General features: G+C 37.3%; 1 protein-coding gene and 1 pseudogene across 1 annotated transcript in view; one reads left to right on the forward strand and one right to left on the reverse strand.

The window, feature by feature from the left end:
- The window catches only part of CLCA1 (chloride channel accessory 1), a 30,091-nt gene extending 17,599 nt beyond the window's left edge, over window positions 1-12,492 (reverse strand). The window contains exons 1-4 of the mRNA XM_028102544.2: window positions 12,331-12,492; window positions 6,613-6,753; window positions 5,761-5,908; window positions 3,284-3,389 (exon numbers count right to left, since the gene is read on the reverse strand). Of these exons, the coding sequence (XP_027958345.2) occupies window positions 3,284-3,389; window positions 5,761-5,908; window positions 6,613-6,753; window positions 12,331-12,492 (557 nt within the window). The remainder of the gene's footprint in view (window positions 1-3,283; window positions 3,390-5,760; window positions 5,909-6,612; window positions 6,754-12,330) is intronic.
- LOC114208465 (ATP synthase peripheral stalk subunit d, mitochondrial pseudogene) lies at window positions 10,728-11,288 on the forward strand (annotated as a pseudogene).
- Window positions 12,493-23,655: the final 11,163 nt, after the last annotated feature.

A 23,655-nucleotide genomic window follows, 5' to 3' on the forward strand; every position in this document is an offset into this window, starting at 1 on the left:
AATTTGAAAATAGCAAGAGTATAAAGAAGAAAAGGAAAAATCATGTCCCACCATCAGAAATAAGCTACTGTTAACATGTTGAAGTATTTTCTTCTCTATGTATCAGCATAACATTGCCCATATAACTTTGCTTCCTGCTTTTAAAAAACTTGGTGTATGAGCATATTTAAGATTTTAATATATTATTATAATTCATATTATTTTAAAATGTGATTTTAATAGCTGTATGTTTTGATACTATAATATAAATCTAGTCTAACTTATTTAATTTGCTTTCTCCCCAATTTGTCAGTACTAAAAGTAAAACTTCAATGAATAAATAAAAATTCACATAAAGTTTTGACACTGTTTCCAAGTTTGCTGCAGAATTGATTCCCAGAGTGAAAGTCTGAACATTTTAAAGTCTGTTGATACACTAAAAAAATGGATTTTTAAAAAGATTTTATTTATTTATTTATTTATTTATTTGACAGAAAGAGAGAGGGAGAGCACAAGCAGGGGGAGCAGAAGGCAGAGGGAGAGGGAGAAGCAGGCTCCCCACTGAGCAGAGAGCCTGACTCCGGACTTGATCTCAGGACCCTGGGGTCATGACCTGACCCGAAGGCAGATGCTTAACTGACTGGGCCATCCAGGCACGCCTTAAAATGGAATTTTAAACATGAAATTACTGGATCAAAAAAGAAAAATTTCACAGATTTGATATGTGTCATCAAATTGCTTTCCAGGAAAGCTGTGCGAATTCATGCCTCTAACAGCCATCTGTGGGAGTGCTCATCCCACTGAGATTCTCATCTTTGTCAAATTTGTGCCTCTTTGATTACTAGTAAGTCTGAACATTTATTATATGTTTATCAGCCATTTTTATTTCTCTGGTGAATTATTTATTCTTCTCCAGTGTCGATTTTTCTGTTAAGAGTGTTACTGTTTTCCTTATGGTTTTTAAAAGTTCATTATGAGTTACAATACTAAGCTCTTAAAAGCCTGGTTTCTGAATTTTTCTAATACTTTGTTTTGTTTTTACCTTTTTATTTAGTTTATGTTTGATTTGTGTACAACAGCAATTTTAGTTCTTAGGTTGCCAAATATTCTTTTAGTTATATCTTTTTCCAACTCTTGAATGCATAGAAAGACCTTCACCACAAAAGAGTTAATATTCTTCTAGTTTTTCCTATTCTCTCTATATAATGAGTCCATCTAATTGGAGGAGGGTCTATTAATTTTTTCCCCACACATTTAAAAATTGTCCTGATATCTTAAGAAATTCTGCCTTTCCTCATAGCTTTGTAATTCTAGCTGTATTAAAATAAATTATATATGTGTCTGTCAGTCCACATTGTTTTAATTAAAGTAGCATTAATGTATATTTAAAATTCAATAAGTAGAATTTCCCTTTATTATTATTCCCTTTATTATTATTCCCTTTATTATTACTATTATTCTTTTTAAAAAATCTTGTTAGCATTTTAAATAATTTCATAAAACCTGTATATTAATTTGGGTTGAATTTACATCTTCCATGAATTGAAAGTCTCCCAATTTATCTTGATAGTCTTTTAAGCCCTTTTAGAAGGATTTTGTTGTTTTCTTCATATTGATTTTCACATTGCTTAGAGTTTCCCCTACTTTAAAATTTTTTAAATTTAATTTAATTTATTTATTTTAATTACCTGGTGCTTATCATGACAAATGCACTTCTTTTTTTTTTAAGATTTTATTTATTTATTTGAGAGAGAGAGAGAATGAGAGAGAGAGAGCACGAGAGGGAAGAGGGTCAGAGGGAGAAGCAGACTCCCCACTGAGCAAGGAGCCCGACGTGGGACTCGATCCTGGGACTCCAGGATCATGACCCGAGCCGAAAGCAGTCGCTCAACCAACTGAGCCACCCAGGCGCCAGACAAATGCACTTCTTAATCCCCATCACCTATTTTACCCATTCCCCCAGCCACACCTCCTCTGGTAACCATCAGTTTGTTCAGTTAGTTAAGAGTCTATTTCTTGGTTTGTCTCTCTATCACTGTTTTTTTCTCCTTTGCTCATTTGTTTTGTTTCTTAAATTCTACATGAGTGAAATCATATAGCATTTGTCTTTCTCTGTCTTATTTCACTTAGCATTATACTCCATTCATGTAGTTGCAAATGACAAGATTTCCCTTTTTATGGCTGAATAGTAGTATTCCATTATATGTATATGTGTGTGTGTATATATATATATATATTCCATTTTATATATATTATATTAACATTATATATAATGGAATATATTATTCCATTCCATATAACAGAGTTTGAATGGAATATGTATATATTATATATATGATAGAATATATAATATATATATACCACATTTTCTTTACCATTCATCTAAAAAGTCAACCAGGTGCCCTGCCTGGGGTGGGGTGGGGGGGCATTGGATACTAAAAACCTTCAGGTTTTAGTATCTGAGTTATGCTAGCTCTTTAAAGTAAATTAGGAAGTTCCCTGTCTTTCCTGTTTGTGCTAAAGAAGTTTATATTCACTGAAATTGAGCTCACTCATAAAATAATGGCAGCCAAGAGTACTTTACAAGTACTCAGTTTGCTTTCTATTGACACCACAGAAAGTTTAATTTAAATTGGGATGGAGACATCCAGGTGACTCAATCAGTTAAGCGTCTGCCTTCGGCTCGGGTCATGACCCTGGAGTCCTGGGACTGAGTCCTGCATCGGGCTCCCTGCTCAGCAGAGAGTCTGCTTCTCCCTCTTCCTCTGCCCCTCCTTCCTGCTCATGGCTCTCTCTCTCTCTCTCTCTCTCTCTCTCTCTCTCTCATTAAAAAAAATTTTTTTTAACGGGGATAAATTGTGTTTTGTTTTAATATTTGGATTGTCATTCTTTTAAGTTCTACAGTCCCTCCCAGGCCCATTCATACTGATGAAGTCCACATAGATATCATTCTGCCCTGAAGTCACTGAAGAATCACATCAGATTTGTTTATGTCCCTGATTCTGATGCAGGAAGATGGAGACACTGAATGTAGCACCTGCAGATTTCTTCTAATTGCACGCATATACACACAAACACACAAAGAGGCAAATGATTTGTAGCTGCAGAGTAGAGAATTCAAATAATTGAAGCACTTATAAAGTGAACAAAAGTGGTAGTTTTTTGGGAAGCTGAAAAAGAAGGCACTAAGAATGAGAGATCAAAAATAAGACGAAATACCTGATATTTTAGAAATCATCAATTCCTGAAAAAATTTGTTGCAACTTAAAATAGTTTGGGAAAAATTAAATCAAAGTATACATACCTCACTGCTTCTCTTTTTCCATTGAATAAATAGAATTTCTTGTTATTATCGTACTCATCATATACCCCCCATCGTAGATGAGCCCATTCATGGACAAAGACCCTTTCTGTAAGAAAATATTTTAAACACCCAATTACAGTAAGAATGGCAAAATTATCTTCTCACACTGGGAGAAAGTAATTTTTCCGAACATCATTATTCTTTGCTATGTTAATTTTTTTTCAACTAAAGGTTTGATTTCCTTAGAGAAAATCAAATAACAACTGCACATTTCTTTAAGATGTAACTACTTATTTTGGCTCCTCAGATGTTAATTAGATGCTAGTAACTGCCAGGCAGTTACTCATACAAAGATAAAACAACTGCCTTGTCCTTACACAGCTCACGGTCTAGCAGATGACACAGATGACCAGATAACTAAATCCCAAGTGGTGTAAGTGTCATGATGGAAGTCAGTGCAGGCTGCTATGTGAACCAGAGGCATTCACAACCTGGGCAGCATCCCCAGTACGTCCTTCTCCCTCATGGCTCATATCTGGTTAACTCTCAAGGCCTGCCTACTACACCACAGCCTTTTTGCTTTGACCAAGTCTCATCTTTCTAGTCTTACTGTTCCTATTCCTGAATCACTGCAATAGCCCCCCCCCCCCCCCGGCCTCCATATCGCTAGTCTTCAGTGGCACCCTTATGGTGCTCAGGTTAAATCCAATTTCTCAACTTGGCATACAAGGTTCCTGATGATCCAGACCCTGCTCCTCTCTGTAGCCATATTTCTTGCTGTTCTTAACCCACTTCCAAAACTCCAAATCACAGTGAATCCCTAAACTTTTACTTTCTAGAGTCACACCATGCTCTTGCTCATCTCTGGTTCTTTTCACATATTTTTCCTCTGGCTCAGAATACTCTCTCCATCTCTCCATCTGGATAACTCCTACTTTTCTTTCAAAATCAGGCTTATAGCCACCTAGAAGCCTCTGACATCCTCAAACTAGTCCAGATACCCCTCCTTTGCACTTTCATTATATTCCATTACTGAACTTATCATGTTATATTTTCATTGCTGCTTACATGCTAGTCTCTTGCACTAGACACTTGTCTCCATAAGAACAGACACCGTGACTTCTTCATTGTCTTGCCTTGGCAACAGTGCCTAGAACTGAATAGTTACTCAGTGAGTATTTGTTAAATTTGCATGAATCTTAGTGACTTATATTCAGCTCAGTTTTTCTGGAATGTAAATTCCTAGGTAGGCTGAATTTGGAAGGTTAAATGAGAGGGTACATGCTAAGAAAGACCTAGTATATCACATTGAAGATTTAGACTATTCTATCAGTGCTGGGGAATACTGATGACCTCTTAAAGGGAAGAGTAGGTTGTTGGGGAGCAGGCATGGAGTCACAATACAGAAAGGAAAGATTATAAAGGAATGACGTTTTATGTGGTGACCATGATGGCTAAGGTGGGCTCAGGAGTAGGAGGGGGCAGTTAGGTAAATCAGTTCAACACATATTGAGCCATATGTTGGATATTTTCTATTTGTTATGGAGTTGAGACGGAGTGTTGTAAAAGAACAACAAAGAGGTACATTTGTTTGACACCTCTTTCTGATAAGATCTGTCAGTGTTCTAGTGTATTTGGGGGTGGAGTATGGAGGTGCTAGCACTCTTTTGTTTGTTTTCTCTGCCTTGCCCATTTAAATGAAGAAAATCAAACTGGTTCTAATCTTTTCAAGATAGTGAAGAAAACTAGTGCTAGTTATTAGTTAACCTAATTATCTAAAACTAATCATATTTGATTATACTTGGAAAGCACATATTATGTATACTCCATTGCTTGTTTCTTTTAATATTTTCTTCAAAGGTTGCTCTAAATAGCTCATATGGGAATGATAGTTTATTTTGTGAAGGAAAATTGGACTTTTTCTTTAGTCACGGGTTTTTGAGAGCTACAATCCAAGATATTCTGTCTGGTACTCAAAGTGGGGTCCATGGCCTCACAGTATCAGCATCATCTGGGAGCTTATTAAAAATGCACATGCTTGAGTCCCATACCACACCTACTCAACAGCCATCTGCAGTTTATCCATTTAGCACTGTGCATCTCTGCCATCTGGTGGCTACTACCTGAATTGCAGGCAGGAGGTTTAATTTGTTTAGATGTTTCCCACCCCCACCACAGATCCATAGAAACCTAATAATACATATTAAACTATCTTACAGTTATTATATCATACTAATACTACCCGATAACAATCTCTAAAAATTAAAAATACTACATTTACACATGTATGCTAAATATGAAGAAATTAAATTTTAACTGAAAAATGCACTATTCTGATTCCCTATTTTAAGTGAAAGTTATAATAGTTTATTTTGCTTATATATGCTTACTCAGATCCTGTTGATTGCTGATCTACTTTGAACATAAAATTATTAAACTGTGAGAAATATAGCAGAATATTTTCTCTCTACCCCTACCTTGTGATCCGTATATATCTGACTTTTTTCCTGCTAGGAAGTCAGGAGTGAAATGAATCCTTTCACCCTTTTCTCCACATTTCCCCATCTGCTCCGTGTATGGTTCATCATTACCTGCGGGATTCGGTTCAGCAACTAGAACATCAGCCTTAAATTTAAGAAGAAGTCATTATTACCAAATATTGATGTAGGAAAAACATTAGGTTTCGAAGCCAATGGTCAAGAACGAATTCTTGAGACATCTTTGGTTCAAAAAGGTGGTTTAATTAAAGCATGGGGACAGGACCCAGGGGCAGAAAGAGGGGGTTAGAGGTAGTATAAGCCTCCCCAGTATTTTGGAAACAAGGTTTCCAGGATCCTGAGGAGGCTAGCTATTGTTAGGAAACGTCATTTATTACTGTTTAGTAAAAACTCAATCATGAGTCCCTTCAGATGTATATTGGTAGGTCATATGCTTGGGGGATGATTGCCTACATGTATCTTGGGGGGTAGAGATAAAGGAAGTCTCCAAAGGAATTTTTATATGTTAAAGTAGACTTATGCGGTCCTGGAAGTTGGGCTAAGGTTGCCTTTTGCCCTTAGCAAAGTATCAACATGGAGGCAGTTGAGTCCCTAGAGGAATGTCATTCTGCCTGCCTTAAGGACTTGTCAGTGGGCTGTAGGTAGGAAGGAAACTTAATAATTGTAATTTTTCATCTGCCTTTGTTCCCACATCAATATCAACAAATAAATTGACCTTATTCACATAGGAGGATTTTGAAACAAGTTCATTTGATTCTAGAATATTTTGATGAAAAAAATCTGAATCAGAGAAGGAAATTGAATTTGAAAAAAAGAACTTGATATTCTCACATTTTTGTAGGTCTCGAGTTTTGGTCTCACATACTCAGGTTTTGTCTTCCATTTTTCAGGAATCAAAATGGCAACATTTTTGAAGTAGAATCTTTTTTCTGTAGCTTGAAACAGATATGGAGATGCCTGGGTCACCATGTCCTGGGAAAAAAGAAAACATATATAACCAGCACACAATTATGACAGAAAATAGGCAAAGTTGCCAATCATTCAAATTTACACCTGTATTTCACATTTGCAAAGACCTAGTTATTTAAGATGAGAAGGGGAAATGTGGAATTACCTTTTATTAATAATAATAGTTAACCTTTTCTGAGCACTTACCACATGTTATGTGTCACAGAGTAATGGTTGACAATGCAGACCCCAGAGGCAGGCACTAATTCTGGATCCCCCACTTACATTAGGACATCAGGCAATTTCCTCAAGCCCTCCTGAACCTCAATTTCTCCATGTGTAGAGTGGAAAATATTCTAGTGACTAGCTCATAAAGTTGTTGTGAGGATTAAGGGAAGGCAAGAAAACACTTTGGACCATGTTTACTCAGCACAAGTGCTTATGAAATGTTAGCTGTTGGGGTGCCTGGGTGGCTCAGTTGGTTAAACGACTGCCTTTGGCTCAGATCATGGTCCCAGGGTCCTGGGATCAAGCCCTGCATCTGGCTTTCTGCTCGGTGGGGAGTCTGCTTCTCCCTCTCCCTCTGCCTGCCTCTCCCCCTGCTTGTGCTCTCCCCCTCTCTGTCAAATAAATAAATAAAATCTTAAAAAAAAATAAATGTTAGCTATTGGTTTCATTTCATTTGCTCTTTTGAGGATCAATAAACCTTTAAGGGGGAAACTGACAATTAGAGAGTATAGGTCTCAAAGTCACACACCAAGTAGTACTGAGAGAGAAACTCAAAATGAGTACTTCAGCCCTGCTGATATCACTATAATAATTTTGGGGTTAACTAAATGTTATGAGAGCATTTATTATTAGTATAGTACCAAGTGTTCAATATAAGGAAGTGGCATAATTAATTTATCTTCAAGTTACACCTAACTTTATTTCTCTAAAATGAAAGAGCCTTGGTGTTAAATTATAAATGCCTCTGCAGATTCCCTGAGCTGCTTCATGCCAAGACAGTACAGGGGGTATTATAAGAGATTTATTATCCAAAGGGGCATTGGGTCTACTAGGACCAAAACCACTGAAAAGCACCCAAACAAGTATAGATAAAAGAGAAAAGAGGGCTGAAGACTGAACCCTGAGGCCCCCAGCATTTAGAGGTGTGGTGAGGAGGAGCCAGCAAATGAGACTCAGGGAGTGGCAGGTGCATGGGGAGGAAGTCAGAAGGCACTGGCTTGAGAATGTTTCAGGAAGGAGAGAGTGCTTGTTGGTGTCTACTACTACTGAGCAATCAAGTATGGTGAGGACTAAGAACTGAGCAATGGATTTAGCAACCTGAATGATCCATTTTAGTGGAATAGAGATGATAGCTCCAAATGAGTGAGTCCAAAAGAATAGATGAGGAAGCAGAGGCGGTGAATACAGACAACAGGTCAAGAAGTTTTTCTATAAATTAAAGAGGAATGGAGAAATGAAGAAGTAGCTGAAGGAGGACTTCAGGGCAAGGGTTTTTTTGTTTTTTTTTTAAAGATTTTATTTATTTATTTGACAGGAAGAGATACAGTGAGAGCAGGAACACAAGCAGGGGGAGTGGGAGAGGGAGAAGCAGGCTTCCTGTGGAGCCGGGAGCCCCATGTGGGGCTGGGATCTGAGCCGAAGGCAGACCCTTAATGACTGAGCCACCCAGGCGCCCCCAGGACAAGGGGGTTTGTTTTGTTTATTTGTTTTTTAAAAATAGGAACTATTATACCATATGTATACGCTAATGGAAAAAAAAAAAAAAACCAGATAATGTAAGAGAAAAAGGGATTGTTGCAGGAGCAAAGTCCTTGCTGGAGCAGACCAGAGTGACTAGATAGACTCCAGTGCCTGATGGGGCTGGCCTGAGGGGCAGAAACAGTTCATCATACATGGGGAAGCAGCACTCATGCATCGATGCAGGAGTGACTCCTGCTCTGACACTTCCTAAGGGGATAAACTTGGGGAATTTATTTTATCTCTAACAGCCTCGGTTTCCACTCCTTTCAGATAGTGATAATAATAATGGCTGCCTGGATATTTTTTAAAAAGTTCTTGTAATGGTTTGCATTTCCTTCTTCCCCCAAAGCCAGATTTTTAACAGTCACTAGGAGAATTTAACATTGTATCATTTTTAGAAATAAAAACACTGAGTCAAGATCACAAAAAAGTTGAAAAGTCGGTATAAACCTTCCGACATTAAAGTATTGTATCACAATTTGACTTGTGAAATGTGAATTTTTAGTCTCCCCCGGAAGAATAAGCAGCATGAAATGCTCTTGTCTTCCATGTTTTAATAGAACCATTAATTAGGGAGGGCGCCTGGGTGGCTCAGTTGGTTAAGCGACTGCCTTCGGCTCAGGTCATGATCCTGGAGTCCCGGGATCGAGTCCCACATCGGGCTCCCTGCTCAGCAGGGAGTCTGCTTCTCCCTCTGACCCTCTTCCCTCTCGTGCTCTCTATTTCTCATTCTCTCTCTCTCAAATAAATAAATAAAATCTTTAAAAAAAAAAAAAAAGAACCATTAATTAGGGAGCTTTGCTTCAGCATCTGTTCCAGGTTTTGAGAAGATGACCTCATGTCCAAATACACATTTAAAGTACTGAGGTTTGGAGAAAGTTGAGGATAACAGTTTATAGGGTGGGCCGGTTATTCCTTAAGGACAAGGATAGCATATTGTTCATCACTGGATTCCTGGGGCCAACATAATGTAAATGCTCTGTAAATATTTGTTGGATGAATGAACAAATGAATGAATGAACAAAGTGGTTATGATGAGCTGTAACTGTGCAGGAGTGCCAAGTCAAGAGGTGCCTGGGCTCCCATGCATTGAGGAGACCCCAAACTACTCCAACTGTGTATTGTGTGTGTGTGTGTGTGTGTGTGTGTGTGTGTGTGTGTGTGTGACAGAGAGAAGACACACAGAGAGTGAGTTTCTCCCTGACTCTCATTCCCTCACCTTGTGAATGTGCTCCTCTTGCTTCCCTAATACTAGGTAGAGTGTAGGTGCAGTGGATAGAACTGCTGCAGCGCCATCTGCCGGTCTTGCAGGTGGAAAAATGTTGGGGACGGCCCAGCTGAAGCTGGTATTAAGAGCTGACTTAGAGACTTCTGTCCCCACAAGGGCAGGAGGGAGAAAATCCCCTCAGAAAGCAGAGTGAGGGATGGCCAGGAATGGCAGCAAAGCCCACAGTGGCCTCCTTCAACTCTGTAGATTGGAACATCAAATAGGGAGGAAACCAGTTTTATTAACTACTCAGGGACACTGAGCACACTTACTGCCCTTACCAGTGTTCCTTTTGTAAAGAAGATGTGGAAACCAACTTATCTTATAGCCAACACATTTAGGACTTCTACCAGAAAGTTGATTTAATAATTGTAGTGAGAAGTACATTTTTTTCAGGAGGAAAACCCCCAAAGATATTAGGTGAAAGCACTTTGAAAACTCTAAAGCACCATATAAATACAAATGACCTTTGTCATTCGAGATAAGGCATCTGTATCCTCCTTCTGGCAATTCCTGAGCCCCACTGACTGTCCAGCCACAGACAGAAACATCGCTGGCCACATTTTTCTTCCACACTTTGTTGCTCCAAGTGGCTACTTCATTTTTGCTCATGCTATTCTTAAAGTTAGAGGTAATCAAAAACTTACCCAAGGTTTCTGATATTGAGAGATTTTAAAGGGTGTGAATTTCTCTTTCACCAATTGGTGGTAAACCTGATAGTCTTCCAGTTCAACAGGTAAGCTCCCCGCACCCCATCAACTGCTGCACTTCTCCAACCCTAAACTGCTATTGGTGATAGAGATGGTTCTCTCTCCAAACTCTATCTTTCTAGCCTTGCTTCTGCTGAGAGCAAGGAACGTTTGGGGGCGAACGTTGGAGCGCTTGCACTACTAACTTCTGAGCTCACACTCAGGAACTTTGCCCAGAAAAAAAGCTTCAGTCCCTTTGGCTTTATTAAGAGGGAGGAATGCTTGGGGGTCGGTGAAGGATCTCAAGATGGCTGCGCGAAAACTTGCTCTAAAAACCATTGACTGGGTAGCTTTTGGGGAGATCATACCCCGAAACCAGAAGGCCATTGCTAACTCCCTGAAATCCTGGCATGAGACACTTACCTCCAGATTGGCTACTCTCCCTGAGAAACCACCTGCTATCGACTGGGCTTACTACAAGGCCGATGTGGCGAAGGCTGGTTTGGTAGATGGCTTTGAGAAGAAGTTTAATGCCCTGAAGGTTCCTGTGCCAGAGGATAAATATACTGCTCAGGTGGATGCTGAAGAAAAAGAAGATGTGAGAAGTTGTGCCGAGTTTTTGTCTCTCTCAAAGGCCAGGATTGAGGAATATGAAAAAGAGCTGGAGAAGATGAGGAACATAATTCCATTTGATCAGATGACCATTGAGGACCTGAGTGAAGTCTTCCCAGAAACCAGATTAGACAAGAAGAAGTATCCCTATTGGCCTCACAAGCCAATTGAGAATTTATAAACTTGAGTTGGGGAGAAAGCTCTGGCCCTCGTGTTGTAAATGCTGGACATTAAAAATAATGATACGGTGAAGAAAAAAAAGAGGGAGGAACACTTTCCATCTAGATGGATTAAAAGTGGGACTGGTGATTGATGACTGTGCCTACCATTTATTGAGCTCTTACTATGTACCGGGTACTATGCATACGTTTTTGAAGTTTTTTTTCTAATTTTTGAGATAATTTTAGGCTTATAGAAGACATGCAAAAATTGTACAGCGTTCCCATATACCTTTCACTCCACTTCCCTTATATTCATGCATTGTTACATTGAATCCTCACAAAGTCCTATGAGGAAGGTACTCATTATTATTCCCATTTTACAGGCTAATACTTTTGCTCATTATACAATACTGCCTCTGGATGTGCTACAGCCTTTTTATAAGACATTTCCTTCTTATTCTTAGCTGTTTTCTGTTGCACATGACCTCTCTAATCCCTCCACCTTACAGCAATTAGATGCCTCTGCCAGAACAGAAAGTCTTTTTCCCTAGTTTTTCCTTCCCCCATAGGAGAAGTAACAAGTGAGCTGAGGCTGCCCAGCAGCCCTGAGAGAGTTCCTTGCATGGAGGCTGGTAAAATGCACAGTTTCCTCTCATTGGAAGGGTCAGGATTGTTCTAAAATCAGAGATTTGCCTCCTGGGCTCCTATATTAGGATAACAGACAAGGGGGTTACAATTAGGACCATAAAAGGAGAATCTGATATAAGCCAATGGTAAAATCAAGCAAAGGAATTATCCTCCCCGTATCTCACAACTTCTGTCAAATGATGCTGGCCCTACCTTAGTGGAAACTAAATAGTTTTCAGTGAAATCGTCTGCAACCAGTCATTTATTAAGCATCAACAACATATCAAACTCTGAGTTATGTGTACTGCATTTATTATCACAAGAATCCTAGTAGTTTAGTGTTATTATTGCCATTTTACAGCTGAAGAAACAGGCTCAGATATGAAAATAATTTGCCTGTATCACACAGCTGGAGTTAGAGAACTCACGTTTGCTCTATCACAACATTACACTTAAATTTTTTTTAAAGCATGGATAATTACCATTTTGAACTTACCTTTATATGTTGAATGAGTGTTTCATCTTCTGGCACATTAGGGTCAATTGCAATGACAATGCCTTCATAACCATTATTATTCAGCTGAATGAGTGAATTGCTCAGGGCCCCTTCCAGGAGATAAAGGACCAAGAAGAAAACAGAACTCTTAAATGACCCCATTGTTGTACATCACACTTTGATTTCTCTCCTTGGAGAATGATGCTTTTAGAGGTCTTCTTTACCCATATATATATATATATATATATATATGTGTGTGTGTGTGTGTGTGTGTGTGTGTGTGTGTGTGTGTGTGTGTGTATACATACATGAATATATAGACACACATTTTTTCCAAGCTATGAGAGATGGTTTATCAAAGTATTTAACCCTTTGACCCAAAATTCTTTCACTATTGCATTTGTCTCCTCTATAAGGAACTATAGCTTAGTCTCAAATTCTGTGTACTTTCAAATATTTCATTTTGAAAGGATTATTACCCTTGCCTTCACCTGTGCCAGATGCTGGGAATGAGGGTGGGGAACCCACATCCGGTTCCCTGGAGGGACTCACAGGTGACAAGCAGCTTGGTCATTGAAAGATGTTTACTTATTACAAATGTTTGCCAACCAGGGACACTGACCCACCCAACACCACCCTCCAACCCTCACCTGCCCATGGAGGCCTGACTGTTCTGCATATTCAGTCAGCATTTGTTAAGTATAAACCATATACCCAGTTATACTTCCATGGTGGCCTTGTTTTTTTTTTGTAACCCTCATTGATCTTGACATAGCCTCATCACCTCTTGGTACTCCCTTACAGAATCCACTTGCACCAAAAAACATTAGAAAGCAACATAGATATTACTGAATATTTTATAATGGAGAGAAAAGATAAAATTTAGATATCACCGTGCAAAGCAAACTCCCTCCAGTTTCCTCATCAGACCTCTATTTCTCTATTCCATAGCTCCCATTGGTCAATATAATTAAAATTAACAACACTGAATTATTTTATTGAAAGTACATATCTCTCAGAACATGAGTTATGGATTGCCAGCTACTGCATAGACACTTTTAAGTTTGCTGAACCTCAGATGGAAACTCAAACTGGTCCACCATTTTACTGTATTCAAATTACTTGAAATATCTCTTCATCCTGTGACTTCATTTGGCCTTCACATTGTAGTAATCAATTCACCTTGATCACCTCCTTTCCTTGACATTGGCTCATAAAAATTAGATTAGTATTTATAGCTAATAAATAGAACTTACTGCTTAAGTACATAATCTTTAATCCAAAGTGAAGCATTGAAGTAGAGTGGGAGAGGGAGAAGCAGGCTCCCCGCAGAGCAGAGAGCCTGATGCGGGGCTTGATCCCAGGCATGACCTGAGTCAAAGGCAGACGCTTAATGACTGAGCCAACCAGGCGTCCCATGAAGTAGAGTGGAAATGCTCAATTATAAAGTGGTTGTCCAGATGATCTAAATACACTTTTATACAAAAATAACTTATTCAATGTTTATTCAATAAACGTATGCATTTATTATACATAAAAATTTATGTCTAAAACATCTCACACCCCCAACTATATATGTCTTTCCAGGACTCCCTAAAAAACAGAGCCTAAGGCAAGCTTATGTGCAAATAATTGGAGAATTTAATCCCAGAGCAGTGAGAGTGAGGGAAAGGGGAAAATAGGGATGGCTGGAAGCAATGAAAGGTGGAATGTTATTAAAGTCGACCACTGTATTTGCCCTGACATTTGGGATACCTACTAATGGGCTATGGAAAGAAACCATGCCTTGGAATAGTCTGTGGGAAGGAGGAAGGGGAAGTGTTTGGCTTCTCATCTCCTATAGGTGATCAGCTCCCCTGAACTTCCTGGCTGTGTTGTCCAGCCCCTTTAGCAGCAGCTTGGGAAGAGAGATCCCATGCCTTGTTGTGTTTATGGAGATACATTCCAAGGGGTGCATGGTTGGCCTCTGGCAGGGGAGCCACTTGGGCCCTCAAGGAGGAGGTAGGAACTAAGGGGGTGTGAGTAACTGAGGGTCCAGTGCATAGATGGGGCTGAGAAAATCTAAGGGGGTTCCGTAAGATTAATCCAACACAATTTACCCCTTCAACTGCTCAGATCCACTCTTGTTCTTCCATAATATTTAGCTCCAGCATTATAAAGTTTACATTTTTTGTGTGTGAGCACAAACTGTTTTGCTTTTTCTTTCAAAGGAGGTGCAAGTTCAGTCATTCATAGAACTCCTTCAAAGTGGTGGCCAATTGCAATCTCAAAATACCTAAAGCAAGAGACTCACTGAAATACATTCAAGTCTGCTGCTAGAGCTGGTCTCAAGACCATGTTAATCCTAAAATAAAAGTCAGTTCTTTTGCCAGCAAAAATGGGTTTATTCAGGAGTAACAGAGAATTATAATTTGGGGCACGCAAGGTATGGCAACTCAAAAAAAAAAAAAAGGAAGGAAACATTATCTGAGGAAATTGGGAAAAGTTGTTTTGAAGGCAAGTCCATCCATTGGGGAAGTTGGCTGAGTTGTAGGGATAGTTGATTTCTCGTAGGAGAAGCCATGTACATCTTTCCCGGTTGAGACCTGTAACAGATGGTTCTTTCCTTTTCATGATTCTCTGTTGGGGTCTCTAACTGACAATTCTTCCTGTAATTGATGTTGAATGGTATGGTTCCCCCTTCTAGCCTCCCCTCCTATCCTCCTGATACCACTTTATTGATGTTGCCCTATATTAATTTTCACAGCCATTATAGATATTTATCTCCTTCCTTTATCACCGGTTTCCCTCACTTTTAGCCAGCATTTTGGCTGATCTGTATTGTTTGTTTGCCTATTGGTATAACCAGAGCCTTCATTCCTGAAGGATCTGAGCCCTTAGCTGCGCTGCCCTTTGGATTGTGGCTTCTGCAGTTGTCTATGACAAAACTGTGACCAACCCAATTTAGGGGCTTCCCCACATTTGCCTGGCCTTCCTTGCTGACGGGGCCTTGGCTGCTTGCTCAGTGGAGAGTCCATGCTGCTGCTATGACTGCCTCATCTCCTCATTTTTGTCTCATCTTCTCTGCCTCCCCAAAGAGAGGGCCTAGTTTAGCATGGCCTCTACTGAACAGGAGTGGCAGCTCCTCTCTCTCTGGTGTCCAAGTTCAGTCGAAACAGATTCACAGAGGCTTTGGCTCAAAAAAAGCATTGTACGATGGCAGGTGGGATCTGGTTTTGTAGAGGCAGCCCAGATGGGCCCGATGACACAAACCAGAGGTGCAGGGAGTTAACACCTGAGTGGCAAACTTTTGCCAAAGGTGTAAAGTATTTCCAGCATCACAGAAGTCTCTTTGTGTTCCCTTCTAGTCAGAAACCCCCAAATGATCATCACTATTTTTTTGATCTCCATTGCCACATAGATCAATTATACCTGTTTTTGAACTTCATATAAATAGAAATACACAGTACATCCTCTTGTATCTGGCTACTTTCACATAACATTAGCCGAGTGAAATTCAGCCATGTTGCATGTAGCAGGAGTATGTTCTTTATCCATTGTATTCCATTTTAAGAATATAGCACAATTTGCTCACCAGCTGCTGTTGATGAACATTTGGGTTATTTCCTGTTTGGGACTGTTGTAAATAAAACTATAAGCATTGATTTCAGCTGGGTGTATACCAAGAGTGGAATTGCTGAGTACTGGGTAATACATATGTCCAGCTTTATTTAGTTGATCTGCTAAACACTTTTCGAAGTGGTTTCACTGGTTGTTGCACATTTCTACCAGTATGCAGTACTGTCAGTCCTTATGATTTTAGCTACTCTAGTGGGAATGTAATCATATTGTACTGTGGTTTTAATTTGCATGTTCCCTGATGACTAATGTTGTTAAGCACCTTTTCATATACTTTTGGTCATTTGGATGTCCTCTGTTGTAAAGTGCCTGTTCAAGTCTTTTTGCCCAATTTTTATTTTTTTTAAAGATTATTTATTTATTTATTTATTTGTCAGAGAGAGAGAGAGAGCACACAGCAGGGGGAGCGGCAGGCAGAGGGAGTCTAATCTTTTTTTTACAGGTAGTGTTTTTTGCATCATACTTAGGACAGCTTTTTCAAGTTCATGAAAATAAACGGTATTCTGTTCTGCTGTATTGTTCTGCCTTTCATATTTAGGTCTGTGATCTATCTCAAGTTGTTTTTTGTACATAGTGTAAGGTAAGATTCAAGATTTTTGTTTTGTTTTGTTTTCCTTTATGGATGGCCAATAGGCCCAGACCATTTATTGAAAAGACCATACTTTCTCCCACTGAATTGCAGTTGTGCTTTTGTTGTGAATGAGGTGGCTGCAAATGTGCGGGTCTGTTTCTGGACTCTTTTCTGTTTCATCAGTCTGTGTGACTCTCCTTACCTCAGTGGCATGGAGTCTTAATTATTGCTGCTTTGTATGTCTTGACATCTGGTATCACTCCAGATTTGTTTTTCTTCAAGATTATTTGGGGATGTTTTAAGTCCTTTGCATTTCAATATAATATTTAGGATCAGCTTTTCAATTCCACCAAAAAAAAAAATCTGCTGGGTTTGATAGGATTGCATGGAATTTGCGTATCAGTTTGGGGAGAGTTGACACTTTTATAATACTGAGTCTTTCAATCCATGGACATGATTTATCTCATTTGGGGTTTTATTTAATTGATCTCAACTATGTCTTACCATATTCAGGGTAGAGATCTTTCATTAGATTTCCTTCTTGTTTTGGGGGGGAGGGGTCCTATTATAAATGATATTTTTATCAATTTTTATTTCCTAATTGTTTATTGCTGGTATATAGAAATGTAATAGGTTTTTATGTACTGACCTTATATTCAGGGAGTTTGCTAAATTCCTATTATTTTTAGTAGTTTCTAGATTCTTTTGGATTTTGTATGGATATAATTATGCCATCTGTGAATAATAATAAACTGTTTACTTCTTCCTTTCCAACCTTATGTCTTTTGTTTCTTTCACTTATTATACTTGCTAGGATTTCCAGTATAATGTTGAATACAGGTGGACAGAATGGATATCTTTTTTCTTGTTCCCAATCCTGAGTGGAAAAGCATTCTATATTTCACCATTAAGTATGCTATTATCTAGAGATACTTTGTAGATACTTTTATCAGATTAAGAAAGTCTCCTTCTAGTCCTAGTTGGCTCTGAGTTTTCTTTTTTTAAGTTAGGAATAAGTGTTGAATTTTATCAAATGCTTTTTAAAACATTTTTTTGTTTTTAAAGATTTTATTTATTTATTTGTCAGAGGGAGAGGGAGCACAGGCAGGGAGAGTGGCAGGCAGAGCAGGCAGAAGGAGAAGCAGGCTCCCCACTGAGCAAGGAGCGGGATGGGGGATTCAATCCCTTGGGATCATGACATGAGCCAAAGGCAGATGTTTAACTGACTAAGACACCCAGGCGTCCCAGAATTTTATCAAATACTTTTTTTTTTTTTGAGATGATTGTGTGATTTTTCTTCTTTGTTCTGGTAGTGTGGTGACTTACTCTGATTTTTCAATGTTAAATCAACATTACATTTCTAGCATAAATTCTATTTGATCATGATATAGTATCCTTTTCAATTTGCTAATACTTTGTTTAGGATTTTTGCATCTACATTCATGAGAAAGATTGGTCTGTACTTTTCCTTTCTTGTAATGTTCTTACCAGGTATTAGTATCAAAATATGAGTTGGAAAGAATTTCCTCTTTTTTTCTATTCTCTGGAACAGTGTGCCTGAAACAGATGTTACTTCTTCCTTAAAATTCCTTTTGACTATTGCTTTACCTTCGTCATGTAAGAAATTTTGATATGTCACATTTTAATTATCATTCAGTTCGAAGTATTTTCTAACTTTCAAGTTCTTTTTTTAACATATGAGCCATATAGAAGTATGTTGCTTAATTTCCCAGACATTTAGGGATACTTTAAGTTATTATAGATTTCTAGTTTAATTTCACTATAATCAGAAAACATACTCTAAAATTTAAATACTTTGAAATTTGTTGAGACTTGCTTTTTGAATCAGTTTATGATCTATTTTGATAGACCATGTGCTTTTGAGAAAAATGGGCATGCTGTAGTTGTTAAGAATAGTGTTCTATATTTATTAGGCCAAGTTGGTTAATCACATTATTCAGATCTTCTTTATTCTTATCAATTTCTTGTCTGTTTGTTCTTTCAGTTACTGATAGAGTTGTGCTAAGATCTCCAACTATGATTGTGAATTTATTTCTTTTTTTTCTTCTTTCTGTTTTTTTCATTCTGTCAACTTTTGCTTTATGTATTTTAAAGCTATGTTATTTGCTGAATACAAATTTAGGATTGTCATATCATTGTCATTATAAAATGTCTTTTCTAAAGTACCTATATTTTCTCTAATTTTATTTCTTGCATCAAATCTACTTTTTTTATGACATTAGCTGTGGTATACTGGTATTTAAATATTGAAAAAGTAAAGCAAAATAAACACAACACAGCCAGCACAATGCCTGGCACATAGAACTTATTTAATAAACAAAAAAATAAAATAAAAACAAAAACAAACATTTAATAAACAAACAAACAAACAAAAAACCGTGTTTAACAAACAAATAATATACTTCCCCTTCTCTTCCACTTACCCGAACCTTAGCTTTATGGGGAGAGATAGGAGAGAAACCAACAAGTTGGAGAAAGTTGGGGCTTTATATTAGATTGTATCAAGAATGACTAGGATATGTTTTAAGGACATGGATACTTCAGCGTCAGTTTTAAGCTGTTTGCCATGTAGTACCCCAATATGACTCCTGCTTCCACCTCCCAGTTCATTACCTCTTTTAATAATGGCCATTAAGAAACAGGCATTCATACACTATTGATGGTAGAAAAATTGGTACAAATGCTTTGAAGGGAAATGTTCACCAAAATTTATGTGTGTATGTCTTTTAACATAGCAATTCCACTCCTAGGAATTTACCCTACAGATATACTCACACAGGTACATAAGATTATATGTACAAGGGTAATATAATTTGTTCCTTAAAGCCTACTTTAAAATAGCAAGAAACTGAATTACTCAAATGTCCTTTAATAAAGGAATAAATAAGTAAGCTTGTTTATTTCACATCTGTTTTACTTATCATATCCTACTTAACCATCTGTATTTTTATAATAGCATGTATTACTTTTTTAATTGGAAAAATTTATACATAAAAATAAAAAATTTGCATTAAAGACCATTATTTTAAAATCCTAACATGTTGACACAAGAGTCCTGTCTTCTCTACCCTAAATTTCTCATTTTTTTCTTTATTTTTGTATTCCACTCTCTTTTTTTCCTTTTATCTTCTTCATGTTTTTGCTTCTTTCCTACATTGGTATGAAGTGCGATCATGTCAATTTTAGAAAAGTTCCTTTTGGACACTTGTTAATTTATATTGCTTCTGCTCCATGAGCCAGGGAGGTAGAAAGCAATTGCCCACTGCCCTGGATAGCTTCCTCTTTCTTGTGCCCTTGAGGCAGTTGTTCTCGGAAAGCAGCATTTTTGATAAGACTCTTAGCCTGTAGATAAGAGAGTGGGGAATAAAATTGGCCACCATCTGGGTCACTCTCCACCCAACCCAGGAACTATCTTGCTGATAAGAGTTAGATATTCTAAGTGCAAGAGGGATTTATGGAGGGAGGCATTCCGTTTGAGCTTTGGAGTCAGTCTCTAATTACCTCCATGGAGATGAGCACGTGTTTCTGTATCCTTGAGTGCTTCTCTATCATCACGTACTCTATAAGCAGTACCCTTAACTTTCATGTTATTTTGTCTCTCTCTTTGTGCTTGATCTGTGCTTTTTCTACATCCTAAGATACACAGTAGATCAGATTCTCATTTCATCAGAGCCCACTTCTCATCTGACTTTCCCTCTGCTTCTATTCCTCATTTCCCTGTATTTTAAATTCATAAATCATCACACAGATCTTAATATGTAATGCACCATCCCCCAACTTTATATTCATTCCCCCTTTTTAATTTTTTCATCAATTAGATTTTCTATCAGCATTTTGAATCTGGATCCTCTAACATGGACCCTCTTTATTTTATTTAAAATATTTTTTCTCTTCATTCTTGTCTTCTCAACCTCACTTAAATCTGCCTCACAGTTTTGTGTCCCCTTTCCCCTTCACTAAGGCCACTTTTTCTTATATTAATGTATCAAATATCCTTACAAATGACTGCTTTCACTTCCCCTCTATAAAGCAAGGTTTCTCAATCTTGGAACTATTGACATTTTTGGCTGAGTAATTCTTTGTTGTTGGGGCTGTCCTATGCATTGTAGGTTATTTAGCAGCATCCCTGGCCTCTACTCACTAGAGAAGTCCCTTGCCTGTGAAATAAAAAATGTCGACAGATACTGCCAAGTATCCCCTGAAAGGGTAAAATCACCTCTGGTTGAGAACCATTGCTATAAAAGTAAGGATATAAATTCATTCATATTGTTTCTTTTGAGGTAAAATTTATATACAATAAAATGCACAAATCAAATGCACACAGATAAATGAATGCTGACAAATGTATACACCCACATAAACCACCATCCCAATCCAATATATATAAAATTTCATTGCTTCGGAAAGCCTCCTTGTGCCCCTTCCAGTCAACTCCAACACTTCTGCTCTGAGACAACCAACCGCTATTAGATTTCTATGTCCTGAGAATATTATTGTTCTTGAACTTTTTAAAGTGGAATCATACAATGTGTGTTCCTTTGAGTCTGACTTCTTTAGCTCAAGATAATGCTTTTGAGATTCATGTACATTGTTGCATGTATCAGTTGTTTGTTTCTTTTTGCTGCTGAATGGTATTCCCTTGTGAAGTCATGCAAATAGCATTTGTTTTATCCATTCTGTTAACAGAAACTTGTTTCTTGTTTGGGGTTATTATGAATAAAGTGGCTATAAAAATTCTTTTTTTTTTTAAGACTTTATCTATCTATTTGACAGAGAGAGAGCACAAGTAGTGGGAGCAGCAGAGGGAGGAGGAGAAGCAGACTCCCCAGTGAGCCAGGAGCCTGACATGGGGCTCCATCCCAGGATCCTGGGATCATGAACTGAGCTGAAGGCAAACGCCTGGCTGAGTCACCCAGGCGCCCCTAAAGTGGCTATAAAAATTCTTGAGGAAGTCTTTTGGTGGACATCTTTTCATCTCTTTGGAAGTGGAATTGCTGAGTCAAAGGTTAGATATATGCATAGCTTTTAAGAAACTGCTAAGCAGTATTCCAAAATGGTTGCACACTCACCAATGTAGGAAACTTCCAGTTGCTCCATATCTTTGTTGACATTTCTTATTGTCAATCTTTATTCTTTAGTTGTTCTGGTGGGAATGAAGAGGTATTTCATATTTATTATTTTCATCTGTTGATAACTGATGGTGTTGATAGCCTTTCTCTGTATGTGCTTATTGGCCATTTATATATCCTTTTTGTCAAGTGTCTGTTTAAATCTTTTGCCCATTTTTATTGGGTTCTTTACCTTTTTATTACTGATTTATAACAGTATTTTTAATATATTATTTATAATTTATAAAATATTATATATTTTATTTATAACAATTTGTACATATTCTAGATAAGACTTCTTTGTCAGATATATGCGTTGTGAATATTTCTTCCACTCTAGCTTGCCTTTTCATTATTAACTGTGTCCTTTCATGAGCACAAATATTTAGTTTTGATGCAGTCCAACTTATTTTTTTCTTTTATGCTTACTGTTTTCTCTGTTCTAAGAAATCTTTCTACACTATAGTTGTGAAGACATTATATTTTTTCTAGAAATTTATATCTTAATTCATTTTTATATCTATGATTTATCATGAATTCATATTTTTATAAAAGGTAGGAGTAAAATTATTTTCCCAAACATATGTTTAGTTATTCCAACATCATTTATTGAAAAGAACTCTCCTTTATCCATTGAGTTGCCTTCCCCCATTTGCCTTCCCCACATGCCTTTGTAGAAAATCTATTGACCATATGTGTGTAGGTCTGTTTCTGGACTCTATATTCTGGGATATGTTTTATGGCCTAGCTCATGATCTCATTTGGTAACTCTTACATGAGTACTTAAAAAGAATGTGTACTGTGCACTAGTTGGTTGCAGTGTTTTATAAATATCAAGGTTAAATTAGTTTATAAAGTTATTCAAATTCTTATTCCATTGTTGAATAATGTTCCATTCTTATTGAGTTTTTCGATCTAGTTGCCACAATTTTTGACAGTGAAAGATTTATATCTCCAAGGTTGATTGTTGGTTTGTCTGTTTCTCCCTTAGTTTTGCCAATTTTTGTTTCTGGTATTTTGAAGCTCTGTTAATAGGTACATGCACATGTAGGATTGCTATATCTTCTTAGTGAATTTCTTTTTTATCATTATAAAACAATACTCTTTTCTCTCCTTTCTCAAGGCCTGTTTTGTCTTATAGTAATATATTAACACCAGCTATCTTATACTTAGCATTTGCATAATATACCATTTCCTTGTGTCATTTTTTACTTCTATGTCTTTATATTTAAAATGCACCTGTTGTAAATTCCATATAGTTGAGCCTGCTTTTTTTAATCAAGTCTGAAAATCTCTGCTTTTTAGTTGAAGTGTTTAGTCCATTTATATTTAATATAATTATTAATTTAGCTGGCTTTAAGTCTACCATCTTCCTATTTGCTTTCTGTTATTTCCCTCTGTTCTGTGTTCCTTTATTCTACTTTACCTGTTTTGTGTTAACTGGTTAGTTTTAGTGTTCCATTTTATCCCGTTTATTAGCTTTTTAGATATATATTTCTCTATTATTAATGGGTGGCAAGGGGTTTATAAATGCATCCTTAATTTATCCCAGTCTACTTGAATATACAACTTTAAGTGTAATATAAGTATCTTTTAACAGTATAAGTCCATCTGTCACCTGTCTGTTCTGCTCTTGCTGTCATATATCTTACTGAATTATGTTATTAATAAAATAATACATTTTTATTTTTACTTTAAACAGTTAATTGCCTTTTAAAGGAATTGAAAGTAAAGAAAACCAAAATATATTACATTTACCATTTTATAATTTCTAGTGATCTTCATTCCATACTGTAGCTCTGTATTTTCACCGGATATCATTTTCATTTAGATTAAAGAAATTACTTTGGTATTTCTTGCTGGTGAACATGATTTCAACTTTTATTTATCTGCCTTCATTTTGAAAGGTATTTTTGCTCAATATAGAGTTATGTATTGACAGATTTTTCTTTTGGCACTCAAAGATGTCATTTTGTTGTCTTCTGGCCTCGGTTGTTTCTGATGAGT

This window comes from Eumetopias jubatus, unplaced genomic scaffold (genome assembly GCF_037043125.1).
Source record: "Eumetopias jubatus isolate StellerSeaLion01/CBP00866 unplaced genomic scaffold, mEumJub1_p1.0 scaffold_4, whole genome shotgun sequence".
Lineage (NCBI taxonomy): Eukaryota > Metazoa > Chordata > Mammalia > Carnivora > Otariidae > Eumetopias > Eumetopias jubatus.